Consider the following 25,122-nt stretch of genomic DNA (forward strand, 5'->3'; position numbering starts at 1 on the left):
CGGCTGCTGGAGCGGGGAGGACCCGCCGCCGCTTGCCGCCGCCGCCTCCCCGCAGCGCCCGGCGCCCCGGGGCGTGGGGTTGCCGCCGGCGGCCGGGGCTGGGCGGCCGGGGGCGGGCAGCGCCGCCGCCGCCTCCTCGCACTCGGCCGGCACCGTCTCCAGCAGCTCCCGGTTCTCCGCCGCCGCTCTGCCCGCGGGCACGGCCGCGCCCCCCGCCGCGCCCCGCCGCCGGCTGCTGCCGCTGCCCATGGCCGCCGGTCCCGGAGCCAAGGGCCGTGCGGGCGGGGGGGCGGCGGGAAGCGCTGCCGGGCGCCGCCGCCTCTCCCGGCCGGGGCGGACCGGGCGCGGCTCTCGGCCGCCCCTCGGAGCCTGGGTCTCCGGAAGCCTTCGCGGGGGGATCCCAGGCAGGAGCGCCCCGGAGGCCGCGGGAAGGAGCCGGGGGTGCAGGGGAGGGGGCACGGGCGGCCCCGCCGCGCTTGTGAGCTGCTCTTGCCCTCCCACAACCAGCAACACCCGCCCGTTATCCTGGGCCTCCGAGCTGTCCCTCGCGTACATCTGCCAGAGCTGGGGACACACACTCGGGGACACCCCCCCCCCCAGCCGGGGACACGCACCAGCCGCCCGGCAGCGTGCAGCAGGGGCAGCGACGCCGGGGCCGTTCCAGCAGACCCCCCGCCGGGCCCTGCAGGCCTCTGAGCCAGGCAGCCCGGCGGTGCCACCCGGGCCAGTTTCGGCACCCGGCGCCGGTTCAGGCCGCGCTGCTGGGCCCGGGCGATTTTCTGCCTTTGGGCTGAGCGGTGGAAGCGGTGGAGATTTGGGGAAGCCCCCGTGCAAGGCGGACAGGACAGCTGGGCACCCCCTCAGCCCCTTCCCGCCGACGGATTCACTCTGCTCCCCAGCAGCCCGCTGAGCCTGCGGAGCGGATCCCCGCAGCACCCCCACCGCTTCCTTCTGCCTTCGCTCCTGACAGCACCCTGGCGACGCAGCGCTGGGCACTCTGGAAGGCCCCGCTGAAATGTACAAGTCCCTGTTAAAGGCGAGGCTGTCGTTTCCCCCCTGGAGAGGAGATCAGGGGGGTAAACCAGCTCTTTGGTTCCCAGCCCCCATCTGGGTGAGTGGGAAGGACAGCAGGTCCCACAGGGCTGCTGCTCCCCTCCTTCCAAACCAGAGGCTGATAAAAGCAGGAGGAGCAGAGACGTGATTCCTCCTGCTGCTCCTCATCATCAATTGCAATGATTGCACCTACCAGTCATTCGTTCTGCTGGTTCTTCCTAAGCCACCAAGCTGAAGCCCGAGGGTTTGTACCAGAGGGGCTAGCGGAGGGAGGGCAGTGAGGGGTCAGGTCACTGCCAGGCGGCTGGGTGTGTAAGAATGGGGGCTTATAAGAAAGATGAGGACAGACTTTTTAGCAGGGCCTGTAGCAATAGGACAAAGCGTAATGGTTTTAAACTAAAAGCTAGATTCAGACTAGCTATAAGGAAGAAATCTTTTGCGATGAGGTTGTTGAAACACTGAATAGGTTGCTCAGAGAGGTGGTAGATGCCCCATCTCTGGAAACATTCAAGGTCAGATTGGATGGGGCTCTGAGCCACCTGGTCTAGTGGAAGATGTTCCTGTTCATTGCAGGGTGGTTGGACTAGATGACCTTAGAATCATAGAATCATTTATGTTGGAAAAGACCTTTAAGACCGTCAAGTCCAACTGTTAACCCAGGACTGGCAAATCCACCACTAAACTACGTCCCTAAGCGCCGCATCTACATGCTTTTTAAGGACTTCCATGGACGGTGATTCCACCACCTCCCTGGGCAGCCCGTTCCAATGCTTGACAACCCTTGTAGTGAAGAAATTTTTCCTAATATCCAACCTAAACCTCCCAGGCTCAACTTGAGGCTGTTTCCTCTTGTTCTGTCACCAGTTATCTGGGAGAAGGGACCGACCCCCACCTGCCCACAGCCTCCTTTCAGGCAGCTGTAGAGAGCGATAAGGTCCCCCCTGAGCCTCCTCCTCTCCAGGATAAACAACCCCACTTCCCTCAGCTGCTCCTCACAAGGCTTGTTCTCTGGTCCCTTCACCTTTATAGGTCCTTTCCAAAACAACCTCTTCCATGATTCTGTGAAGAGTGTTTTGCAGGAAGAGGAGATCACTGGGAGTCTGGTGGTGTGGTGTCACCCACAGGACCTGGGTCGAGGGCAGGGGCAGTGCCAGAGAAGCTGCTTTGGATCTGAGGCAGGTCTTGGAGAAAGGAGAAGTGATAGAGCCTTTTTGTTGTGGAGGAGATGGTGGAGCTGAATGTGGAATCAACTAGCCCCAAACAAAATGCTCAACATATGAAATGGCTGAAGGTTGCAAGGTGAGGAACGGCCACCATTCTGCTCTGACCTGGCAGGACACTTCATGAAGACCTTCCTCGGCAGGGAGGCTGAGGCACCCTTGGTGGCCATGTGGTCATATTTACCGAGCAGTGAGAGGCAGCCCCATCTCTCCCCATGCACTGCGTGGCTCCAGGCACCGGCACAACTCATGTGCACTGGTGCGATGGGCTGTTCCAGCTGAAGGAGAGGGGAGGGACAGGAGAGGACTTTTGACCTTGGCCCTCCTAACCTCACCAAGGGAGTTCAGTCCCAAGCTTTAACTCCAGATGCTTCCTTGAATGAACTCAATGTACATTGTTTCATCCTGGGAAAGACCATTCCTGTAGCAGTATTGCTTTTTGGATAAGGTGTGAGCATCTCTGAAAGCAGAGGAGGCAGCTGGGCTTGGGGTTGGGTGGGAGCAGAGGTGGTGTCAGACCTCGTGGGATGCAGTGGGACTGTTCCCTGGGCTCACCAGGATACGGGGCTCTGCCACTGTTTCCTGGCCTGTTTTCTCGATCCAAAAGAGGTGGCATTTCTGACCTCTCCTCAGCGTGTGTGGTGCTTGGGCTTCGGAGGGTCTGTGGGTTCATGAGGTGTGGGACATCCCACCCCAAGGGGAAAGGCTCTGCAGGCATCAGAGACAAAAGTATTCCCAACAAAAAGTGAGCAAATTCCTCCTCCTCCTCCATCCCTGCAGGCTGTCTCTGAAGGACTGGAACCTCCTGGAAAGTTTCCTGGCTGCCCCCATGGAAACAGTTCATTCCAGGGCAGTCCCTCAGATTTACTTGGAAGCGATGCTGGCTCCATAAACCAGCTGTCAAAATGAGCCAAACGCCTTGTGTTTTGAAGCAGCTTGCTGCTGGAACCAGGCAAGTGTTTGAGCAGTGGTGACCCCGAATGCTGCTGAGGTTTAGCAGTTAAGACCGAACGACTCTGAGGCCGTTCAGCATTATTTCCCTGCTGCAAAGGCTTTAGGACTGCTGAGAATTAAAGAGATTTTCTAAAACCTAAAGGCCTGATAAGCACACGACTTCTCAGGAAAATCAATGAAAATTGGCTATCAAATTCCTCTTTACGATGGACTGGTGACTTCTGTTTCCCAGCAGGGCCAGCGGACGATATCTTGGCTCATCTTCAAGAGGAAGGGTTGGAAGTGTGTTGTGCAAGTGCCAAGTATGGCATGTGGATCAATTTTGGATGGCACCCAGCCAGGCTGGCAAGGAGCCAGGAGCCTTCGCATCCGAAGCACAGCATTGAGAGAGCCAACAGTGCTAGCTCCCAGCTTCTCCCGAGTCCTGTGGGAGCCCAGGAGCCATTCTGGAGGATGATGCTGGAATTATGTGGTAGGTGGCCTCTTCTGACTCCTGCTGCGCTGGCACCCTTAGCTTCTGCTCTGGGAGTGAAAAGAATATATGCCATATGTGGAAGGTTTCCCATCTCTCTCAGCACTTTTCAAACCTGGCAAGCATTTCTTCCAATAAAAGAATTAATTATGGATATATATAGATATATGCATGCACACACATCTATACTTACACATCTTAACACCTAAGTCTTGCCCAAACCAATACATTTATTTGAGGAACATAGGATTATTTAAAGTTTGCTATTATCCGTTGAAGCCAGTAGTGCTGATTTGTCCTGCTGTAGTATTCTTCCAACTTCCAAGAGCAAAGGCCAAAGTGGAGTCAAGACATGCAATTGCCGGGGCAAAATGTGACTTTCAGATCTTATTTTTGGATTGCTCATTCCCTGAGTATAAGAATAAACCAGATGGACTCTGTCTCATCCTATGACCAGACTACAGGTAGAACCATCACTCTTCTCTCTCCTGATAGTCTTTCATCTGTGAAGGGACAGGGCATGTGAAAAATTGCAGCCAGCTCCAGCCAAGCTGCCTGTTCCCTGCCTTGCCCCCAGCCGCTGGTCACTGTGGGATGGTCTCACAGAACTTATCCCACACCTCATCTCAGCCTCAACGCCAGACTCCACAGTCCCAAGCTTTCTCTCTATTGAAGCCAAAGGCTTGCTGTTTCTCTGCAATCCAGAGCCTGAGATTTTTGATTCCTCAGGTCTTTGCTCTCTGGCTCCCACCCCTGAAATAACCCCCTGGTCACAGGATGGATCTTCATGGCTTTAGCTGGTACAAGGACCAGCACAGCCCACCCCTCACACTCAGCAGCATTAGTGCAAGGAGGGGACTGGGAGGATGGAAGACAGGCAGCAACACGCTCTCTGCCCCACCAACAGGTTCCCCTGGCAGGGGCAACACCCCGAGAGGGTCCCGGCACTCGCATTTGGGAGGGGGTGTTGTGGCTGGGCTGTATTGCTGTTCACCCCAGCGAGGTGTGACAGGCAGCTGCAGTGCTACCAGTATTTATTATGGGAGCACCAGAGAGTAAACATACAAGGAATTTCCTTGCTGGGTAAAATAACAGGCTCCCTCCAAAATAATAACCAAAACAGAACCTGGGGAGCTCTGTGTTTTCAGGTTTTTGTTCCCACCAGAAATTTTCTAGGCTATTTGCAGCTAGTTCATTGAAGGAGCTGATCTTGTAACAATAAATATCACACCACATGTTTAGGTTTTGACTTCTTTCTTAATACTTGCTGTATTTTCAGCAAGTCTTCAAGAGAGAGGAATACAGTTCCTTGGTATAGGAGCTCTGGAAAGCTACAGTTTTTTTGTGGTCATCTGCATTAACCACAAAAAGGATTAAAATTCAAAGTTAAAATGCATCATGTCAGAATGAATCTCTCCCTCTTGCTCGCTGTTTCCAGTGAGAAAGGGTGGTTTCTCCCGTGCTGCCCAGGCATCCCAAGGTTCCCCTGTGGGGTACCCACTTCCCTGGCATGTGGCTTGGAGAGGTGCTGTGTCTTCCCAACTGTTCCCCACCACAGCATGGATGCTGGCTGACCACTGCCAGAACCTGGACACTCCTGCCTTGCACTATGAGGACGTGCTGGCAAGTCTGGAGAAAGCCTGTAGATCTTAGTATAGATTTTTACTTTGAATTTGTTAGAAGCAGCCCAGTGAATGTCCATTAGAAGTTTGTTTAGACTTCAAACCAGCTTAGGCAGCTTTTGCCGCACTCTGAGAAGAAAATAAGATTTGGCCTCCATGGAGCAAGTGGGAAAACCTTCATCTTTCCCGCTGGAAACTGCTGAACTGGTGTTACCCTTCAGTGAACAGGTTTATTTATTAATCTGCCTTTCTAGCATTAACTTGCATCTAGCAAAGGCAATGTGTACCTTGCTCAAAGCAGAGCCAGCCTCTGTCACCTGGCTTTCCAAACCTCGTCCCAGATACCTTCACTTTGGTTTTTCTAGAGTTCTGACCTGAAACCTCCTGCAAAATCTATTTCTAATCTTGACGGTTCTTCAGGTCTTTGCTTTTATGCAGAGTCTTCACGTCCTGTGAGTCTGAGCCACATCCTGACATGATGTGCTGTGAAATACAGCACATGGAAAAAGCTGGGCTTGAGAACAGAGCACAGAGCCAGTGTTGTCTGCCTGGGGATCCAAAGGGGGAACAGGAGGAGGGAATTGGCTTTGCTGCCACCAGCTGTCTCGAGAAGGATAATTGCAAGAGAGAGGCCAGTGAGACTCAGAGAGGAAAGGCTCAAGAGGCTGAGTTGGAAGGTGATGGTTAGGGGTTAATGTTCCTAAGCCTGCTTCATCTCTGTTGCTGCTCAAGGTGCTGTCTCCTGCTGGGCACCCCTTTCGCCCGCTGACATGAGCTGGAAAGGTGGGTGCTTCACAGTAGGGGAGACTGGTTCCCTTGCTAAAGGGCTGTCCTACAGCAGAACGGGGCCAGGACGCAGCAGGGAAACCACAGCTGGAGGAGGGATAAAGGTTGCCCCTATGTAATTAGCAAAGCTGGGCTTTGGCCCAGGGCTGGAGTTTGACTCATATAATTTGCAAAAAAACCTGCTGAGAACAGATGTTTAAATACAAAAGCACCTTTTTTTAGGAGTGTCCTTTCAACACATCTCAGATTTTATTGCACCCTAAGCATTGTCAGTAAACATTTTTTTCTCCCTGCTTCCCACAGTCTAAGGGCTTTGCTTTGTTCAAAAACATGAGAACAAAGGCCCAGCCCAGCGAAGAGTTACATTCTGTGTGTGTCACAATGTTTTCCTGTGGTTTTTCCTTCGGGAGCGTGGAGGGCTGGTGCCGTGGGTGCACTTCCGCCAGTGGCAGCTGCAGCTGGTTCCTGCTCGAGCATCTCTGCATGCTGGAGGGGCAGCTGTGACACAGCTGGAGTATGACGGTACGTCCCGTATGAGCAGCTTGCATGCTGACAAGACAAGCCCTCTCTGTCGAGTCCCTGTGTGAGGCTTAAACTACGGCCAAATGAGGAAAAAGGCCAACTGTCACTGTCACCTGAGGTAGGGAGGGATGCTGTCAGGCATCCTGCAGGTGAGGCCCAGCACCATGCAGATGAGTTGGTGTCCACCTGGTAATGCTGCGTTCCCAGCAGTGACTTACAACTCAGCCTATAACTTCAAGTCAATGACCACAGCATGGATGTAGTTACCAAGGTGGGTGGATGGTTCCAGCTGCCTGTGTGGTGTTCACACCTCATCAGTAGCATAGGATGCCCCCCAACCGGCCCCGGTTGGATCCTTCAAGTTTGGCCCATCTTCCTTGTTTCAAGCCTGACCTCCCCTGGCCCTTCCCACCATGGCTCCCAACACTGCCGTCTCTCCAGACAGGGACACCCTGGGGACCTTGCACCCCTGCTCCATCCTGGGTGGGCTGCCCTTCTGCAGAGCTCTGCTGGGCTTCCTGCTGCGGCTCCCTGTCTGTGTCCTTCTCCTCTCTTGGTCTTGGTACTGGAGGTAGGTCTTTATGAGTGGTCTTTAGAGATGGCTGCTTCTAACTCTGTTGGGTAAACACAAGGGTGTGGGGAAGCAGAAGAGCTCTGCAGGGATCCTGTGAGTGTGTCTTGGCTTAACCAGCTACTAAGAAGAAAATTAACTCTATCTCAGCTGAAACCAGGACAGGGTGTATGAAGCTGATCAGCAAGAGATGAACCCCCCCCCTTTCCCAGCAGAACCTTTGTTCTTGCTCTGGTTTTGTGAGATTGTTTCTCATCGTCAGTGTGGACAAGGTTGAAGTCTATGACATTCCCAGTGTCTGGCAGGCTATGGGATTTCAGCAAAGCAAGGCGCTATGTCCCTGGCTTTGGCAGAGTCAAATGTGCTGTAGGGCTGCTGGGCTTGAACATCAGCAGACATGCACCGACCTGGGGTGACACCAAGCAGGGTGTAGGTGAGCAGGCAGGTGACACCAGGCCTGGCTTCCTACGGCCAGAAGCTGCTTTGCTGCCTGGGCAGCACCCAGTTCTCCTGCGGCTTTTGCCCTGTCCCAGCCTGGGAGAAGGCCACGGGCCGCAGGAGTGCTTCCCTGGCTGCCTGCTCAGCGCAGGCGTGCTGCAGCCTGGTGGTGCTTTGTCCAGAGAGCAAAAGGCAGCGGTGGCATAAGGGATTGCTGTTGGTCCCCTTCTCCAAGCTGAGCTATTGCAAATGTCTCTGGCCAGGCACATCTCTCCCCTTACACCTCCACCTCTGCTTTCTGTTCCAGCTGGACAGCCTGGAGCCCTGCAAAGGAGGCAGTGGGGCATCAAGGGCAAATGTAAACTACCGTGACTTGAGACACTGTTAGGTTTGCAGGCCTCCAGCTCTGGGCCCTTTATCACCACAAGTTGGAGCTCCTGTTGTTAAATAAATATTCTGCTTTTCAGCCCTACAGAGCCAAAGCCAAGCCCTGTTTGTGCAGGGAAGCCTAATGGGGAGAGACCACCCAATATAGATGCAACAGAACTGGTTTAACTTGCACAGAGGAAGAAAAGAGCGAGGTTCATGCCTTAAAGCAATAAAACTGACTTGGTGTTCAGGCACACATGTGAGTTGTTGGAGCCGACAGGGTTATCCCCTGGCAGCAGGGCTGTGCTAACTGACCCTGTGCCCTTAGCTGTCCCTGTGCCCTTAGCCCATGTCAGGCTTGAGCTAAGTCCATGCCTCACAGCTGAGCCAGGTTAAAAGCACACACTTGGATAAGTCAGGTTTTATGGCTCAGGCCATGGAATAACTTGCTGAGTGGCTGTAACGGGATCCTGCCTGGTGCCTTCATGGTGTACATGACCTATCCTGGCGCTAGCAGACCTGTGTCTCCCAACGAGCCCCAGAGGCCAGGCAGGTTTGAAACAAAGATCTCTGAAGCTGGCCCGTGACAGAGCATATCCATCTCCCGCTCCCGAGGATGGGATGGAGGGGGGACCACAAGCCGGGTGGCCTGAGGGAGAGGCAGGGCAGGACTTTCCAGGGCTTCAGCTGCAAAGGGCGGTGTGAACAGGAGTGGATCCCTTGTCCTGGCAGTAAGAGTTGTGAAGAGACCTTCCTTTCATCTACCCTGGCTACAGTGTACAAAATCATGTGCTTTTACCTCGAGGGGAAGCCTTTGCATTCTTCTAGTTGAAAGAACTTGTACAATTTTTGGTTTTTCACGTTTGAAAAGACTAATGGCAGGGGAGTTTTTAAAAGCATTTCCTTTACAAAAAAGTCAACCCATACAGCGTGCAGCTGGTGTACAATATACCTTTCAGCGTGTAGTTAATGATGTCAAGCTGTGCTACTCCAGAAGGCAGGCCTGAGGTTTGGGAGCATGGGGATTGGCATTGCCTTCACCTCTGTGCTGCTGGCAGGTACAAAAGGGAAGGAGGAGAGCCAGGATTGCTCCCTTGATCGCCCTAAAAATATGGGCCGCAGATCCAAGAGTTTGGCTCTTGTAAACTCAGTGACTGCATCTTCTCTGAGAGGCCAGTCTGGAAACACAGAGCAGCTTGACTGGGAACAGAGATGGACAAATCGGTACTGCTGGCAGGAAGATTTTTGCTTTTCCAGCTCACGGAGAAGAGACTCCAGCAAACTATGGTTCAGCTGAATTTCCACATAGGAACACAGAACCATTTCAGATGCCCTAGAGATGTCCCACCTGGAAGGGTCTCCCGTCCAAACCTCAATGCAGGGCCGGCTAGATCAGGCTGCTCGGGGTCTTGTCCAGTTTTGGGTATCTCCAAAGACGGAGACTCCACATTCTCTCTGGGAAACTTGCTTCAGTGCTTGACCACCTTCATGATAGAAACTCATTTCCCTTGTTCTAGTGTGTGGCTGTTGCTTCTTGTCCTGTTGCTGAGCTCCTCTGGGAAGAGTCACAGATGTTGTGACTGAGCAGAGCACTGACACCAGCCTGTGTCTGGGCAATCAGATTCCACCTCCGGGCTGCTGGTGTATTTTTGCTAATGTGCATGCAGCCTGTTTGCACAGGCGGGGAAAACAACACATGGCCCAGCTTCTGACCTGTGGAAACAACTCAGCTAAATGCTAATGCTTGCTTTTTCACCTTTTCCACAAGCGGGCTAACAAAACCCTCAGGTTCTTTGCTCGGGATTATTCCCAATACTAATCTGCATGACCACCAGTTATTAGTTCTCTCAAAATGTCCATGTGACATGTTCATGGACATGCTGAAGCCATGACCTAGCAGTGTTGCTGAAGAAGGGCAGGGGGCAGGTTGTGTCCCCCAGCCCCGAAGCCAGCTGGGCCAGCATGTACCCAAGGAGCACAGGACCCCACTCCCAGGCTGCCTGCTGGGATGTCTGAGCTGCATCTAACACTGGGCAAGCAAGCTGAGGTGGCCAACAAGCTTTACACCCACACCTCTCAGCCTGGAGACCAGCATGAACAGGCTGGAGCTGTAGAGAGGTGGCCAGGTGGCCTCTGGTCATGGACAAGCCCCATCTAGCTTTATTTGCCAGCACAGATGGACCCTCTGAGTCTTCTCTGGAGCTGATGGAAAGCTGGAGGCAGATACAGATGTGTGTAAATGATAGTCTTAGTGGATTTGTCAGCTATGTGTGGCTGAAGACTGAAAACTGGAGCAGAAGAATCAGGGACATGGGAACACCGTATGGGGGCAGACCCTAGAGAGCAAAGATGATCTGCACAGAAAAGTAATTTCCAACAAAACTATGGGATCTGTCACATTACGCATTCATTACCTTTAATCTCACATGTGATTTTCTTCTACCATTACTTTGCTTTTCTGTAGGCCTGAACTGTTTATTACCATGATACCAGGCATGACCTTAAATGACCCTCTACGCCCTTGATTTTAAAAATCTGTACAATACCATCTGGGCTTCATCTCTGCAAAAATCCTTCCTTTTCTTTCTCTAGGGCTCTTGTCCCTGTTTAGCTAGCTCCAGGATGGGATGAAATGTCAGCAACAATTCAGTAGTGCTTGCAGTCAAGTCTTCATTTCCAAAACACAGGGAGAGGTTCCCAGAAGAAGGAAGTCAAGTGTCTCAGTTGCTTCTAGAGATTAGTACTCAAATGACATCTGACAGCGATCAAAAGGAAACACAGTTTTGTCCAGAAGATATCAAAAGATATATCTGCTGAAGGCCTTTAGTGATCTGCACTAGCAGACCATCTGGAAGCTCGTTACCACATCTGCTCTTTTGATCAGTTGCCTTGAACCCAAGAGAGACCAACCAATGCCTAGACCTGGGGTCAGTGATGCACTGCACTGAAAGAGAATTGCAGTTATAACTCAGGTCTCACAGTGAACATCATGGCTCTGGACGTCTCTGTTGACCAGTCCTGAAAAATGTATTTAATTTAGCCCAGGAGGCACCAAATCATTTGTTTTGCCTCCACTCCTGTGTTCAGATAGCCATCTCAACTAGGCTTGTTTTCAATGAAGGTAGAACATCTTTTCCTTTTTTTTTTTCTTTTGTTAGTTTGGTAAATAGTGCTCACTACATCAGAGACAGTTAGTTAAAGCAAGTTGATTTAATGTCACTGAGTCATGAGCAAGTCAAACTTTTGCCTACTACCTGCTTCTTCTGAGACATGTCAGGGCATCTATAACAGCAGAGCATACACACATGGGAATAATAGATTGCTTAATAACAAGGATTTTTTTGCTGAGCTTTGTGAAATACCCCTAACAGATTGGGTATTAAAGACCTGGAGACATTGCTGTAGTATGTGACACTAATTATTACAAAATGAAACTGTAAACACGTGGTTTCCCTGCAAAAGCATTGTGTAACCATCAGTTAATTAAGCTTCCCTGCCCCTGTTGGGGTGGATGTGGTTACCTCTGCGCTGCAAAGGGAATAACACACAGCGCAGAGACGGTTCGTTGGCTGCTGTAAACACTTCCCACATCCCCAGAAGAACTTAATGCTAAATCTCCTGATAATGTGGTTTTGGTTTTGAAGTAAGCATAGACTTATTTAATTAAAAGTTTTGTGCTTTTTTTCCTTTAGAACTGCAGTTACAAAGGCTGTAGAAGAGGCTGCCTTCACTTCCCTCAGCTGGCAATGTGCTGTACAAATTAATGACTAGATAGCCAGTTCTTGCTTTAGGGAGGTGTAGAGTGGTGGTTGTCCCTGAATGTCCACAGTGTTCCTGCAGGATCTCTCACTGAGGTGTAGTTACAGGCAGAGTAATTGTGTCTCCTCTAAATGCACATGGTTAAGGGATTTAGCTGCAAAGCTTTCAAAGCCTGTGTGTAGCAGAGCAGCGTCAATGTGATTTTTGTGTTGTCATGATATGGCTTCCCATAGAGCAAGGCAAGGATTTATTAACCACTGGCCCTCACAAACCAAGTGGTCTCTGTCTGCTGGAAGAGTAAAAATGTGAGAAAAGCGGGCAAGCAGGGCAGGGCCGCACTATTTCTAGTAACACAGTGCTCTGAGCAAAAGATGGAAAGGCGAGGATTTAATAGCAAAGTCTTAACACCGAGGCAGGCTGCATTTTTTTTCCAAGTCTGAGTGGTTTGTATGCTGTGGATTAGGGTGTGGGGCTGAAAATGGGCATAGCTATTAGCATGCTAAGTGTTGCCGTTTCATCTTCAGGATCTCATTTGACACCTTGGTGTAATAAGGATGGAAATAATAAATTGCAAGCTGTAAACCCTTGTGTGTGGACTCACTTTGTGCTGACAGTGGTGCATTTCCAATAAGCAGTCTAATGCCATGCTGCTTTTAGCTGAGTCAGTCCATGGCATCAGCAAAAGCCTTTGCTCAACAGTTGGCAGCGATTCAGAAGCTCTTTGGTTGGATGCAGCAGATCTTTGTGCTCCCTTTTGATCTGAGGGGTCCCCAAAGGACGTTTATCTTACAGGTGTGAGCCGCAGCCTGTTGTGGCAGTAGGTTTAATTGATTTTTGAAGACCTATTGAAATAGTACAAAGGCTCTTGGGGTCTATGGAAAACATACAATGGAAACCACTGGTGGTGAGTCTCTGGCCTTGGGGTGAGAAGATCAGGTTTTATTCTTCATTCTGCTGTTGGCTGCTCTGTGATTGATTTTACCTTCATTTCCTTCAGATACATGCTTTATGTATAGCACCCAGCAGAGTGGGTCCTGCTGTGCCTGCTGAAGACATGGTTTGAGCTGTGCAGCTTTTGGCCAAGCAGTGATCTGATGTCGGTGCCTGGGGGATGCACACATGCTAGACCACACTGCCCAAAGTACAGGCAGAATATGGCAAGCACTGAGCCCTGCTGTGCGCTTGCGTCCATCCCTGTGTGTCTGAGTGGTGATGCCTCCTCCATCCATTTTGAGAGTAACTTTCTCATTCCTAGGCTACTCTGTGGTGTGACTAGCTTGGAATGCCCTGCTCCAGCATGGCAGCTGGATGCTTGGGCTCAGAGGTAGACTTATGACCACAGCCACTGTCTCTACCTGCGTTTTCCATTGTTTCTAGCTCTCCATGGCAAGAGCAGACCAAATGAGGCCACAATCTGAACGATCTATGACCTCCTGAGGAGGAGAAATCCTGGACTGAGACCATAGGTCCATGCTGGGGAACACCACCACATTCCTGCAGTGCTTCGGATGCCTCTGCAGCAGGATTGCTTACAAATCCTGTAATCCATTAACATTGACTGCTTTAATATTGTACCAAAGTTATCTTGATTTTATTATCTATAAGAATGATGCAGTGACCTTTAGAGTGTGTTGCTGTTACAGGTGTATCCTGAAATGGTCATTTTAAGACACCAAGGGAACAAAGCCCTTTTTAAAGTTGGGTTCAATAGCTTTTTATAAAGGAGAAATAAATGTATATCATCTGGAGACACACGAGAACTTCACAGGGCTTTTATTTGCTACTTAACTACATTGGGGCTTTTAGCTGTTTTGTAGTATTTGGATTTCTATATGAATTTCAGACGTGGCTGTTTCATAAGCTTTATTTTAAACACTTTTAATCATACTGAAACAACATCGTAGGAGTATACATGGCACTACAAACACAAGCTGGTTTCGGCAGGCACCTTTATTGCTTTTCATCTAGCTTTGTTTAAAAAATGGGAAAACAAAGGGAAAAGTCTGGTCTTTTAAAACTGTTGTATGATGGCTTATTCCTGTTAGATTTGAATATTGGGTACAGGCATCTGTAAGAAAGTTGTTACTCTCTCGGGAGTCTCAAAGTATTTAATTTTTGTCTTATCATAAATGAACCTTTTAACCCTTAAAGACCTGAGTCTGCTAATAAATGTGCATAGGCTTGGGATCTGCATGTGATCTAAGGGGACTCTTCACAGTGCAGAGGGTAACTATAGCAGCAGAGGTCTGCTTTGGGAAGAAGGAGCATATGATTTATGCTTTTTTTTTTCCCCAAGTTTGTTTTTACACTGTTTCCAGAAGAACTTCCCATAAAGAGGTTACTCAAGTTTGAAAAGAGGCTTCTGTTAGCTCACTAGACAAAGCTTTCCTCCAGCTCTTGTTTAACATGGATTAGACTCAAAAGCCGATTTCTGAAAGCATTTTAAGTAGAATAATAATCATCTTGAAAGGATTGTCAGTGGAAGCCCCTCCACCCTCCCCCTGGTGAATAAAACACAGCCTAAATGCTTAATAGAGACCAGTGGGCTTTTCTGGAGTAGAAACTTGTTTTTTCTAGCTCACTGCCTAGAGGCTAATTTGTCTTTGGGTAAAAAAAAAAACAACCAACAACCCTCCCCTAACTTCACTGTGTTTTTTCTCTCTTTAAACCCAAACCATCAGGAGTCTTTTGTTTTTTGTTTGGTGGGGGTTTTTTGTTTACAATGCTAAGTGTAAATCAACCATAACCAGTTGTACAATGCTATTACAGATTGAACCATCTTGAGCAAACACTGAGAAGAAGCTATCTAAAAATATGCTCATAAAATGTCATGGCTGGAAGCCTGTGAAAAGGAGATAACAGAACAGGGAAACATTTGTCCCATTTGGTGACAGAAGTTACTGGGTTTTGTCACCTCAGTATACGGTGATTTTTATGAGCAGCTCTCAAACAGTGAACATCTAAATTATGTTATCTTTTGGAGTCAGAAGTAGATCCTAGGGGTGTAGCCATCCGTGCTTCCATCTCTGACACTACATGGTTCGAAACACAGATGTACATGGAAATTGGCTACTGCTTCAGTCAACATCAGGCACCGAGGGAGGGTGAAAACCTGGCTGTAACAGTAGGGCACACATTTACCACCAGGACACGTCACCGATGCTATCCAGGGCAGCTGTTGCCCAGAACTGTCCCTGACACAGAGCCTGGATCAGACCCAGGAGCTCAAAAGAAGGGATGGAGAGGGATGCCCAGCTCAGCAGCACCTCCTTTTCCATGACTCTGCCCTCCCCATCAGGTCCTGGTCCCCTGGCAGTTACCACCACTGATGATTCCTTTTGCTGGGTGGTTTGGCTGTGGCCACCCAGTTTTGATGTCCCCCTTGGTACTTCTTGTAACCCCTCAAGGATGCTGTGGCTGCATCATGGGAAGTAGGAGGTGGAGGATCAGGTTTTCAGCTTGCAAGGTCCCTTGCCAGCCCTGCCGACTGGGGAGGGCTGTGCCAGAGCCTCCAGGATGCCAGCCGCTGCTTCTGCCCTGGGTACAAAATCTCCTGCTCATGGGACATGCTGTTGCCTGAGACTTCAGAAGTAGCTCAGAGGTTTGCAGCCTTCTGATGGCTCCCAGCGTGGGTTTTGCTGTGTGCACACATGCACTGTGTGCAAGCAGAGCGTCACTGTACGCCTGATGCAGCGGGGATGTGCCTCCTCCTGCCTCAGCAGCAACAGCCAGGGATGGTTTTAGCCCCTGCCCTAAATTTAGCTGGCTTAAAGTAATTAATATGCAGGGGGGTGATGTACCCACATGCCATGACAGCTGTGAAAGGCTTTCCAGGGTTTGTGAGCAGGCTGTAGCTGAGTCCCCTGGTCCTTGTTCAAGTAAAGCCATCTCCATGATTCCAGAGGCAGAAGGCCAGCGTCTGGCTGAGTGCTGGCACCGGTGTTGCCTAGCTTTTGCAGGGATGTGATGTCCCTCACATCTCTGCAAGCACACGGTGAACCTGCAGGAGGTCCAGTGAGGAATAAGGGGCTGAGATACCTGCTAGGAGGTGTTGGGTCTCAGGCTCCTGCTGGGCTGTGTGTAACAAACACCCTCACGTAGCAGTAATGGTGGCAGCTAAGTCCTTAGTGGGTTTATGGCCCTCCTGCTACTTCATGGATGGAGAAGGGGACAGAGAGTAAAAACCATCTCAGGAATACCTAATAGGGGAGTTTTCTTTGCTCTCATGCCTTTGGATGCTGTGCTTTATCAAAGGCTTGGTTTTCTTTCATTGTTAGTTTGAGGTTTTGCTCTTGTGGGAGGCTTTTCAAAGAACCCTGAAAATGCTTTGTAGCATTTTCTAGAGATGGCCACATTCACCTCATTGCCTGTGGAAGTTAGCAATGCTTTGTTCCCAGCTCTCACCTTGACTTGCCGAGCTGTAGCTTGCAGGGGGACTGCAAGTCACCCACTGAAATCTGGGATTACCCCATGAAAGTAGGATCAAAAGCTCCAGCAGACTGTGGAGGCTGAGTAAGGGCTGGAGGAGGGAGGTGTCAGTGGCTGCACCGTGCTCCCTGAGGCCTGGACCAGGGTCAAGGCAGGGAGCCAGATGCTTTTTTTGGTGTGACAGCAGGATGGTGGTTATTCTTTACATCATCAGGTACTTGTGTAAATGCCCAGCTGCTAAATATATCGGGATTTGCTGTATTTCTGTTCTGCCTCATCGGAGCAGATGATAGTTGTTCACCTCTCCCTGCAGTAAATGGGAGCAGGGCCAGCCCAGCATCACTGAGAGAGGTAACAAATTTCTTCTGAGCTGTGGCTGCTCCTCCTGTGCTTGCCAGGCAAGCTCAATACAGCTCTTTTCCCAATTTAACAAAACTTTGCATGATTTTTTGGCTGCAGTCTGTTGGACTGACTTGAAAAATGAAGCAATTGTGGGCTCTGCAAAGTTATGTACTATGTTCCTCATGGTACCTGACTTCCCCTGGAGGTAACGTGCTGGAGAAGATGCTGGCTTGATGCATTTTTGGGTGATGCAAATCAAAAGTGTCTTTTTTAATGTTGAGCCAAATGACAAATAGAGGCTGAGAAGAGACTCAGCAGCGGACTCCAGCCAGCTGAGGTGAGCCACCCCCCGAAGCTCGCCGTGCATGCTGCAGTGCAGATGTACACTGTCAGAGAGCTGCTGCCACCGGCACTACCCCAAGCTCTGCTTCCCGGAGCAGAGCGCAGACGTCCGAGTCACTGAATAGTTGGACAAGACAAACTGATTCCCCTCTAACACTGCAAGAAAGGTCACACTGGGCCAACATTGTGTTTTTGTTAGTGCTTCCATATGAAAGCAGTGTGAGCATTTTAGGAAAAGGCACGTTTTCCTCCTGGCAGTGGTGGGAATGGAAAATGCTTGGCCAATAGTTAATGTATATTTTCTGTAATCACTGGCATTACTGTGGCAGACAAGGGCCTGTGCTTTGCTCTCATCTGGCGAGGCCGATTCCTCTTGGCATTTAAACGCCTGTGTGAATATGCATTTGCTTGGTGGCTAACCAGTTTCTTGCAATGGCAGGGACCTGGGAAACTGGTGATGGCCTTAATTCCTTCTGCTTTCTTCCCATGGCACACCTTTCTCTGAGGCAACACCTTCTGAAGTTATTGCTCTAGGTTATTTACAGGGTAATCGAGAGGTGTTTTGTTGAAGCAGTGTGACGGGACACACGGGCCATGACCAGTACCTTGTCCTCTATATGTGCCAAGCGAATGGCTTTGAATATACAAGATATAACAAGGCTCAGGATGGGTGGCAAGTGCTAGTGCTGAGGTGGCATGCCACCATGCATCGTGGCATGGTGGGATGGAGAGACCCTCACCCTCAGCAGTTCCGTGCCCTGTGTTCAACCTCCAGAAGCTGTGGAGGGTGTGTGTCCCCATGGTCACCCTGGCCTTGCTGATGCAGGGGACCCTTCTTTCTGGTGGTTCAGCCCCACAAGGGAGCTGGCTGAGCTCTGGCTCCTGGGATATTTTAGCTGCATTACCAGTTTCTTGCTTTCCTTCACCATCTTATTGTCCCTCACATAGCGACAAGTGTGGTAACAAAAAATTGCTTGGGAATGAAGCTGGGACACAGGCTAGCTTGCAGGAGGTGGAAAAGGCAGAGCTGTCAGAAGAGACTTCTGTTTGGTGTCTTACTGTTATCTGTAACTTCTCCCTCAGGAGGGATGTTACAAGCAAATGATGTTACCTGTGAAGGAACCAGCTGAGAAACTCCAAGCCACCACGTTTTAATAAACATTAGCATTCTGATATTCTGGAGGGGAGGGAAGGGCTGTCACAGGAGCATCTGTATAGTGCCTGTTTGCAGCTAGTGCAGCTGAAGTCAACTCAACTTGGCTAGCAAGAGTGCAGCTTGCACCCCTTCGGCCCATCAGCTGGAGAAAGGGGAGGAGGTGGTATGGAGAATGGAAACCTGAGTGCAGGGGACTGTGAATTTAACCCAGTGCTTATCTCCATCTCGGGCACTTCCTTTGCAAAGTGTTTTGATAACTGCCAGCATGAGATGGGGAGAGTGTGTTCTGCTCAGGGCTGGGACAGCTGCTGGCAGGAGCTTGGGCCATCTTAATGCTATTTCTAAAAAAAGACACCAGGGTGCGTGAATTTCAGTGGGACCAGAAGAAGGAAGGGGAGAAGCTTTTATAAGCCTGGGCAAAACACTTTTTTTTTTTTTTGTCCTAGGGGATGAAGGATTTTTAATTATTTGTTTTTCCTTGCTCTCCGTGCTATGTAACTGGACACAGCCCTTACAAAACCCTGCCACGGGCTATGTCATCTTCCCTGCAGCTGTCTGTGTGTGCACGCATGCCTTCATCCACCAGCAGTGGTCTGAGGCAGCTGCAAGCAGCCTGCAGAGCCACCGGCACGGAGCTCTGGGGAGCTTTCTGGGCTGGGTCCTGCCTGAAAGAGGCTTGGAGTGATAAGCAAAAATACCGCTTCTGGTTGTTGAGACTTGGTGTGCCAGCAGCGGGGCTCCATCGGAGACGTTAAAGCCTGACGCTGATAGTGGCACTGATGATGTTTGTGGGGACTCTGTGGAGTCTGGAGCGTCCTTCCCTGGGTGACACAGGGCCACACAGGGAGTGTTCATCTGTCTCCTCCCAGGGCCATGTGTGACCCCCCCCCCCTCTGGAGCGGGCAGCCATGTCCCAGGCACTCTGGTGCCGTGGAAGGGTGACACCCCCCAAGCACCTTCCTGGCGGAGGAGGCAGATGGAGGCCTGTGAGGTCCCTCTCCCATCCCTGCCCAGAGGGTCTGTGCTCCAGGGACAGGCTCGGGAGGAGTGCTTTTCCCACACACATGTCCCTGCAGGAGTGCTGGAAACCTCCTGGGGAACACTTGTCTCTCTTATAAAATCACAGAACGGTTTGGGTTGGAAGGGACCTTGAAGATCACCTAGTTCCAACCCCCTGCCATGGGCAGGGACACCTTCCACCAGACCAGGTTGCTCAGAGCCCCATCCAGCCTGGCCTTGGACACTTCCAGGGATGGGGCATCCACAGCTTCTCCGGGCAACCTGTGCCGGTGCCTCACCACCCTCACAGCAAAGAATTTCTTCCTTATGTCCCACCTAAACCTGCCCTCTTTCAGTTTAAAACCATTGTGTCCTGTCCTGTCACTACATACCCTGGTAAAAAGTCCCTCTCCAGCTCTCTTGCAGGCCCCTTTAGGCACTGACAGGCTGCTAGAAGGTCTCCCTGGAGCCTTCTCTTCTCCAGGCTGAACAGCCTCAACCCTCTCAGCCCAACCTCCCAGGAGCGATGCTCCAGCCCTCTGTCTTACTGCTGCTTTTTCATTTCTGCTTTTTTATACTGTGTCCAGGTGGCTGAGTTTAAGAATAGATGGTCTGAACCAGGAGAAGCGTCTCTTGGTTGTTTTGCCTGCTAAAAGAGCAATTACTGCATGTGGTGCCTGGGACCTGGAAGACCAAAATGCCTTCATCTGTGCATCCTCCCAGACATTACCCTGGGCTCCTCAAAGCCCTGGGCTGAGACCTGGGGCTGATCGCTGCCTGTCCTTGCTGCCCTCTGGCAAAGTGTCTGATCCCTGTGCTCTGGTCTCTTCCACTCCCATTCCCCACCTTGTGCGCATCTGGTCTATTAACCCATGTGAAGTCTTGTTCCCCTTCCAGCAGTGCCCAGAGATTGCCAAGAAGGATTATGGCTTTATTGGACTGGATTACAAAGTCCAAACAGTACAGATCCTCTACATGCTCTCTCCTCTCCCCAGTGCAGCTTTGCTGATCTGAGGTCTGTGCCTGTGCTCACTAGCTTTGCAGCCAAACGTTTCTGAGCTCTGCAGAGAAGAGATGATAGACAGGCTAGTAGTTGTGGAGCAATCTCACCCCTTTTTTTGACTCTGACCCTAGGAAACAACTCCAAGTGCAGGCTGTCATGCACCTGTGCCCTCACTGCATGGAGCTGGAGACATCAGGTCTTACGTTAAGGGATGTGTACTCAGGATGTCAGGACTATGGCCAGGGATGGGATGTGTTGTGCATGGGGTACATGCTGCTTTTCAAAGCTGCTTTTAAACTGGGATTGGCAATGGGATGGGAGCTGAGGCACTGGGCTCTGGATTTGGGGCAACTGTGGAAAATGAGCCTGGAAGTGGCTGCAGGAGCCTGGTGCTCAGCAGGACCAGCTCAGACGTGAGCCCCAGGGAGGGGGAGGGGGGAGGATTCCAAGGGAAAGAGGGTGCAGATTGCCTTGTCATGAGGAATTCAAGTGACAGAACTGGAGAAAAGCGAGAGATGGGAACTTAAAACTAACACTGAAAAATACCAGAAAAAAATAGAGACAGGATAGGGACAACCAAAGGGAAGGCAACTATTGTAGAAAACTGCAGAGGAGATGCAGTTCTGTAAGGCAGTGTAGGCAATGAATGGTCACATTCAGCCTTGGTGTATCCATCTGTGGTTGATCTAGGCTGCTTACGTAGCGGAAGCTTTCCCAACTCCTGCTCGGAAGGAAACACCACTAGTAATTCAGCTCCAGAAACATATCTGTTAACAAAACAAAATAATCCCTTTCCTTCCCCAAGGACTGGTGTGGGAAAGGAGGAGAGAGTGGATCTGTGTAAGGGTTTTAGAAGGAAAGGAGTATGGGAAATGCTGTATCCTTTAAAGGGATTATTTCTGTTTCAGCTTCACTGAAAATGCTAGAGGTCACTGAACCCCCAAATGGGAGATGTGGCAACATGTGGTGGAGCAGGTACAGTGGGTCTCTGTTGGCTAAGAGTTGTCTCCTGTCTTATCTTTGTTTTCTGCTGAAGTTACATGAGACTGGCTTGTTCTGCTGAAACAAAATGTCAGTGATTGATTTATTGATGTTTTCATCACTAAAACTTGATGCTGAAGATTCCCGCCCCCCCCCTCCCCTCCCCCCCTTCTATTGGGAGTGCCAATAGGGACAGCTGGGGGGAACTAAGCTCCTGGCATGACACTGAGCTTGCTATGCAATGAACATCTTGATGGATGCAAGACAAAAGGACTAATAAAATTATCTTAATCCTTTTACCCTCAGCAAAACTTGCCAGTAACTGCTGAGCAAATCATAATGTGACCCAATAAAACTCACGTGAAGTCTTGAAATAATGACTGGGAATTGAGGAATCTACTGTGTCCCCAGGAAGGCTGCTTCGGTGCATAATTACCGCCGCTGAGAAATATTTCCTTTCTGAAACCCATGTTCTGGTTACTGTTCAGAGCTGTAAGATCTTACACCCTTTTCCCCCCATCAGTTGATTGCAGCAGTGCTTGGTCAGGGTGGTTATCTAATCGCTGCTCAGCTTTCTCTCAGCAGCACTGAACAGGACAGCTTTCTCCAGTGACTTGCTCCAGGGCAGACTTTTAAGCCTCCAGTCTGCCCTGGGACTGTCTTCTGAACTTCCCTGTTGTCAACACCTTTTCAACCCTTTGCAGCTGGGACTGGGCGTAGCGAGGGGGTTCAGTTTGAGATAATGACAACGGATTTAGGTATCCAGCCATGGATCTGTCTCTCTCATAACAGATAGCTTGACTCAGTTGCCTAAATATGGACATCTGTACCTTCTGAGAGGCTCCAGGGAGGCTAGGATGTGTGGCTGACAGGGGTGACATGGAAGGTAAGAAAGACCTTTAGGGATCAGTGAGGGCAGGCAGGTTGCTTTAGGGCATCTTGGGTACCCTCAGTGCCTACACACCCCACCCATGGGTAGACATCTGCCTTTGGGTGGCTGAATTTTGAACTGAGCCCCCTGGGGCTGCCCCGTGGATGCTCTCCCATGTGATGCAGGAGGCAAGCAGCACTGTCCCCAGCTGCAATCACTCTGCTTATGGAGCAGAAGGCCTGGTTTGCCCCCTGACCGTCAGTTAGCGTGGGAGGCTGCTGATGGAGCTGCTATGTATCATCACCTGGGAGCCCCTCTCTGCAGGGCCAGTCCACATAAGTGTGATCTTCAGTTTTCTTCCCTAGTGCAAGATCTTGCATTTAGGCTCATTAACACCAAGGACAGAGTGAGACAGGCTGCTTTTACACTCATTATTCACCACCCACCACATCTACCAAGTGAAAACTTCGCAGACAATCTCAGGACGCTGAGCTGGTAATGATATGGTGCTACAATGACTTTCTAAAGTCTTTCAGTTAACCAGTTTTAATCCTTTTTATTTCAATGTCACAAGTGGTAAATAAAATGCACCCTTATAAAGCAAGGGATTTTGTTTGATCAGCGTGACTGTATGCTGCAAGCATAATGGATCTTTTTTTTTTTTTTGCCTCCTATATCCCTATACAAGCCTTTGCATCATTTAATATCAGATGGGCATCAGTTTATCGACCTGTGGTTATCCCTTCGAATGCAAGTGCAATATAAAACCACTTTTCTGGGTTTTCATGGTCCCCTGAGTGCTGCAGGCACTTCCTCTATCTTTCCAGTTCCCATCTTGCATCTTTTTTCCCCTGGTTACAATTCCTAGGGTCAACTGCTGCCTTCATACATAGGCATATGCCTGTCTCATCTTTCACTTACTTGGATGCATTCGCGATCTTTCCTACCGTTGCATGCTTGTGCACTGGGACTAACCAGGTAAACAGCCCCTTGCACCTTGTCCTATCACCACAGGGTCACCGCTGGACCCCACAATGACGTTTGCCCTGACAGAGCAACAGGACATGGCGTGGAAGGAGCCTCCTTTTCCCAGGCCCTTTTTTGACATAACTGCAATTGAACCCTGACAAATACTAAACCTTTGTGCTCTGCAGGGAGGTGTCTGGCAGATGCTACCAGAAAAAATGTGCAATGATAAATCTCCCTGTTTTCTCTGCCCTGCTGGAAGAATGCAGATGTCATGGGAATCTGGAGCAGAACAGGGCCAAAGTGTTGTACTGTCCCAAAGACAAGAGGCAGGATCCTTTCTCGTCCTTTCATGCAAATCTTGACTAGGAGATTTCTTGAGATAGGGATGCTAGCTTGCACCAGGAAGTCTGGTGGTAGGAGGTGTTTGCTTTGTTGAAGCTAATTTGCATCTTCCAGGGAAAAAAGTCTCTGCTGGGGAAAAAAAGGTCATTGGGAGCAGATAGAGTAGGGATGGGGGATACCTAGGACCCAGGACTCCCCTGCAGATTAGTAAGGTCTGGGTGATTAACCAAGCTGCCTGCCACTGATCCAGTTAAGAAAAAAGATTTGCAGTCCTGCCTTTGCCTCCTTAGTTATTGACTCTCATGGTTCGAGGACGGTTTTCTTTGAAACCATTCAGGAGTACGGGGGGGGGGGGGGGGGGGGGGGCTTCTGGCAGCTTTGCTAAGATGGCAGGCTTGTTTTCTGGAGCAAGAGGGAAAGGGTAGCTCAGACTGCTTGGTGTGTGTGGTAGCAATGAGTGAGATGCATCAGAAACGATGCTGTGCAAGACGTAAACAACATGAGCCAGCCCAGAAATGAGGGACCTGGGGCTGCCTTCCTTGCACATGCAGTTTTGGATGAGTAAGTGCTGAGGAATGTAACCCTGAGGAAAGTTCACTATCCCTCCGTGGTGACTGACAGGCTGCTAGATTGCTAGAGTGGGAATGACCTGTAATTTTCCATGGTGGCAAGAAATCAGCCACAGTCTCCATTATCAGAGCACAGGAGCTAAGACCAAAACCTGCTTGGGGCAAGTCAACAGTGGGCCAAGAGCCTTCTGGTGCCATTGCCTCCTTCTGCTGCAGGAAACAAGAAGGTGGTGCTACCAGAAGGGAAGAGTGACAACTTTCTTGGGCACATGTATGAATGCAGTGCCAGGTCTCGCTACTCCAGCTCCACAACGGGCTCGTAGATCCTGAGGAAGGCCCCAAAATGAGTGGTGTTCTTGCGTATTACTGACTGCTGATGACCAGCAAGTGCAGCTGGCTGGAAAGCTTAATTTTTCCAGCTCTTGAAAGTCTTTTAATGCTGGTTCCTCTACCTCGCCCTTGTGGGACTGTGTCTGCAGCACTGTGCCCAGTTTCACGAAAAGCAAAGGAGCAACACGTCCAGTTATACACCATTATAACCCTAGATATGGTCATATATTACCCACAGACTTTGCCCTGAGAGTTGTAAAGACAGTGGGGGTGCTAAACATGCAGAGGCTTTCCTTTTCAATAGCTGCTCCTTCCCCCTGGAGAGGCTGATCATCAGGTCAGTAGGCAGCTAATGATGGTGCTCTCAGACCCACAAATTAATGGGCTGCATTTGCAAATATGATATACAGCCAGACTCAAGCTAATAAAGCCTTGTTTCATTCTGCTTTAGATTTCTCAGTGAAACAGTCTGTTAAAGTGCCTTGGCTCAACAGGCAGAGCCCTGCAGCTCAGTTTTTGCAGAGCCCTCCCCCAAGTTACGAGCCCTGCAGCGAGTGGAGGGCAATCACCTCTAAAGAGGGAGCCAAATTATTTGGGCAAATTTTTTGTTCAAACTGTTGAAGTTTTGGTCTAAGTCCTTATGGCTTGGATTGGTTCAGGAGAGATGTGGAGCATCCTTCTCAGCACCACTGGGTGAGCACACAAGGAAATGCTGAGGGCTGCTGGAGAAAGTGGTGGCCATTGAGACCACTGCTTGTCATCTTGGCGGTATTGGCTGATGGCCTCCTCCTGCTCACCTACCCTGTCTCAGCTTATATTTAGAGTATTTAGATTTCTTTTTGCTGCATGTGGAACTCAGGCTTTGGGATTCTCAGGCCTAAGCAGGGACCCTTCAGCATGATGCTCCATAAGATATTAACGCTGCCAGACTGAGCAGCTGGTGAAGATTTCAGGGTTTGGCGTGGATGGATGAGACTGGATGAGGCCATGCAAACAAATCACCTTCCTCGAAAGAGGGGAAAAC

The 25,122-nt window shown here is 50.2% G+C and overlaps 1 protein-coding gene across 2 annotated transcripts in view; it reads right to left on the bottom strand.

The window, feature by feature from the left end:
• CYS1 (cystin 1) overlaps positions 1-12,855 on the bottom strand; it is a 28,324-nt gene extending 15,469 nt beyond the window's left edge. For both annotated transcript variants that reach the window (XR_013928159.1, XM_080387873.1), the window contains exon 1: positions 1-12,855. Coding sequence is in view for 1 of the 2 variants with exons in the window: in XM_080387873.1 (XP_080243999.1) it covers positions 1-555 (555 nt within the window). In the remaining variant the exon portion in view is untranslated.
• Positions 12,856-25,122: the final 12,267 nt, after the last annotated feature.

This window comes from Falco punctatus (assembly GCF_963210335.1).
Source record: "Falco punctatus genome assembly, chromosome: 5".
In the NCBI taxonomy this organism is placed as follows: Eukaryota; Metazoa; Chordata; class Aves; order Falconiformes; family Falconidae; genus Falco; species Falco punctatus.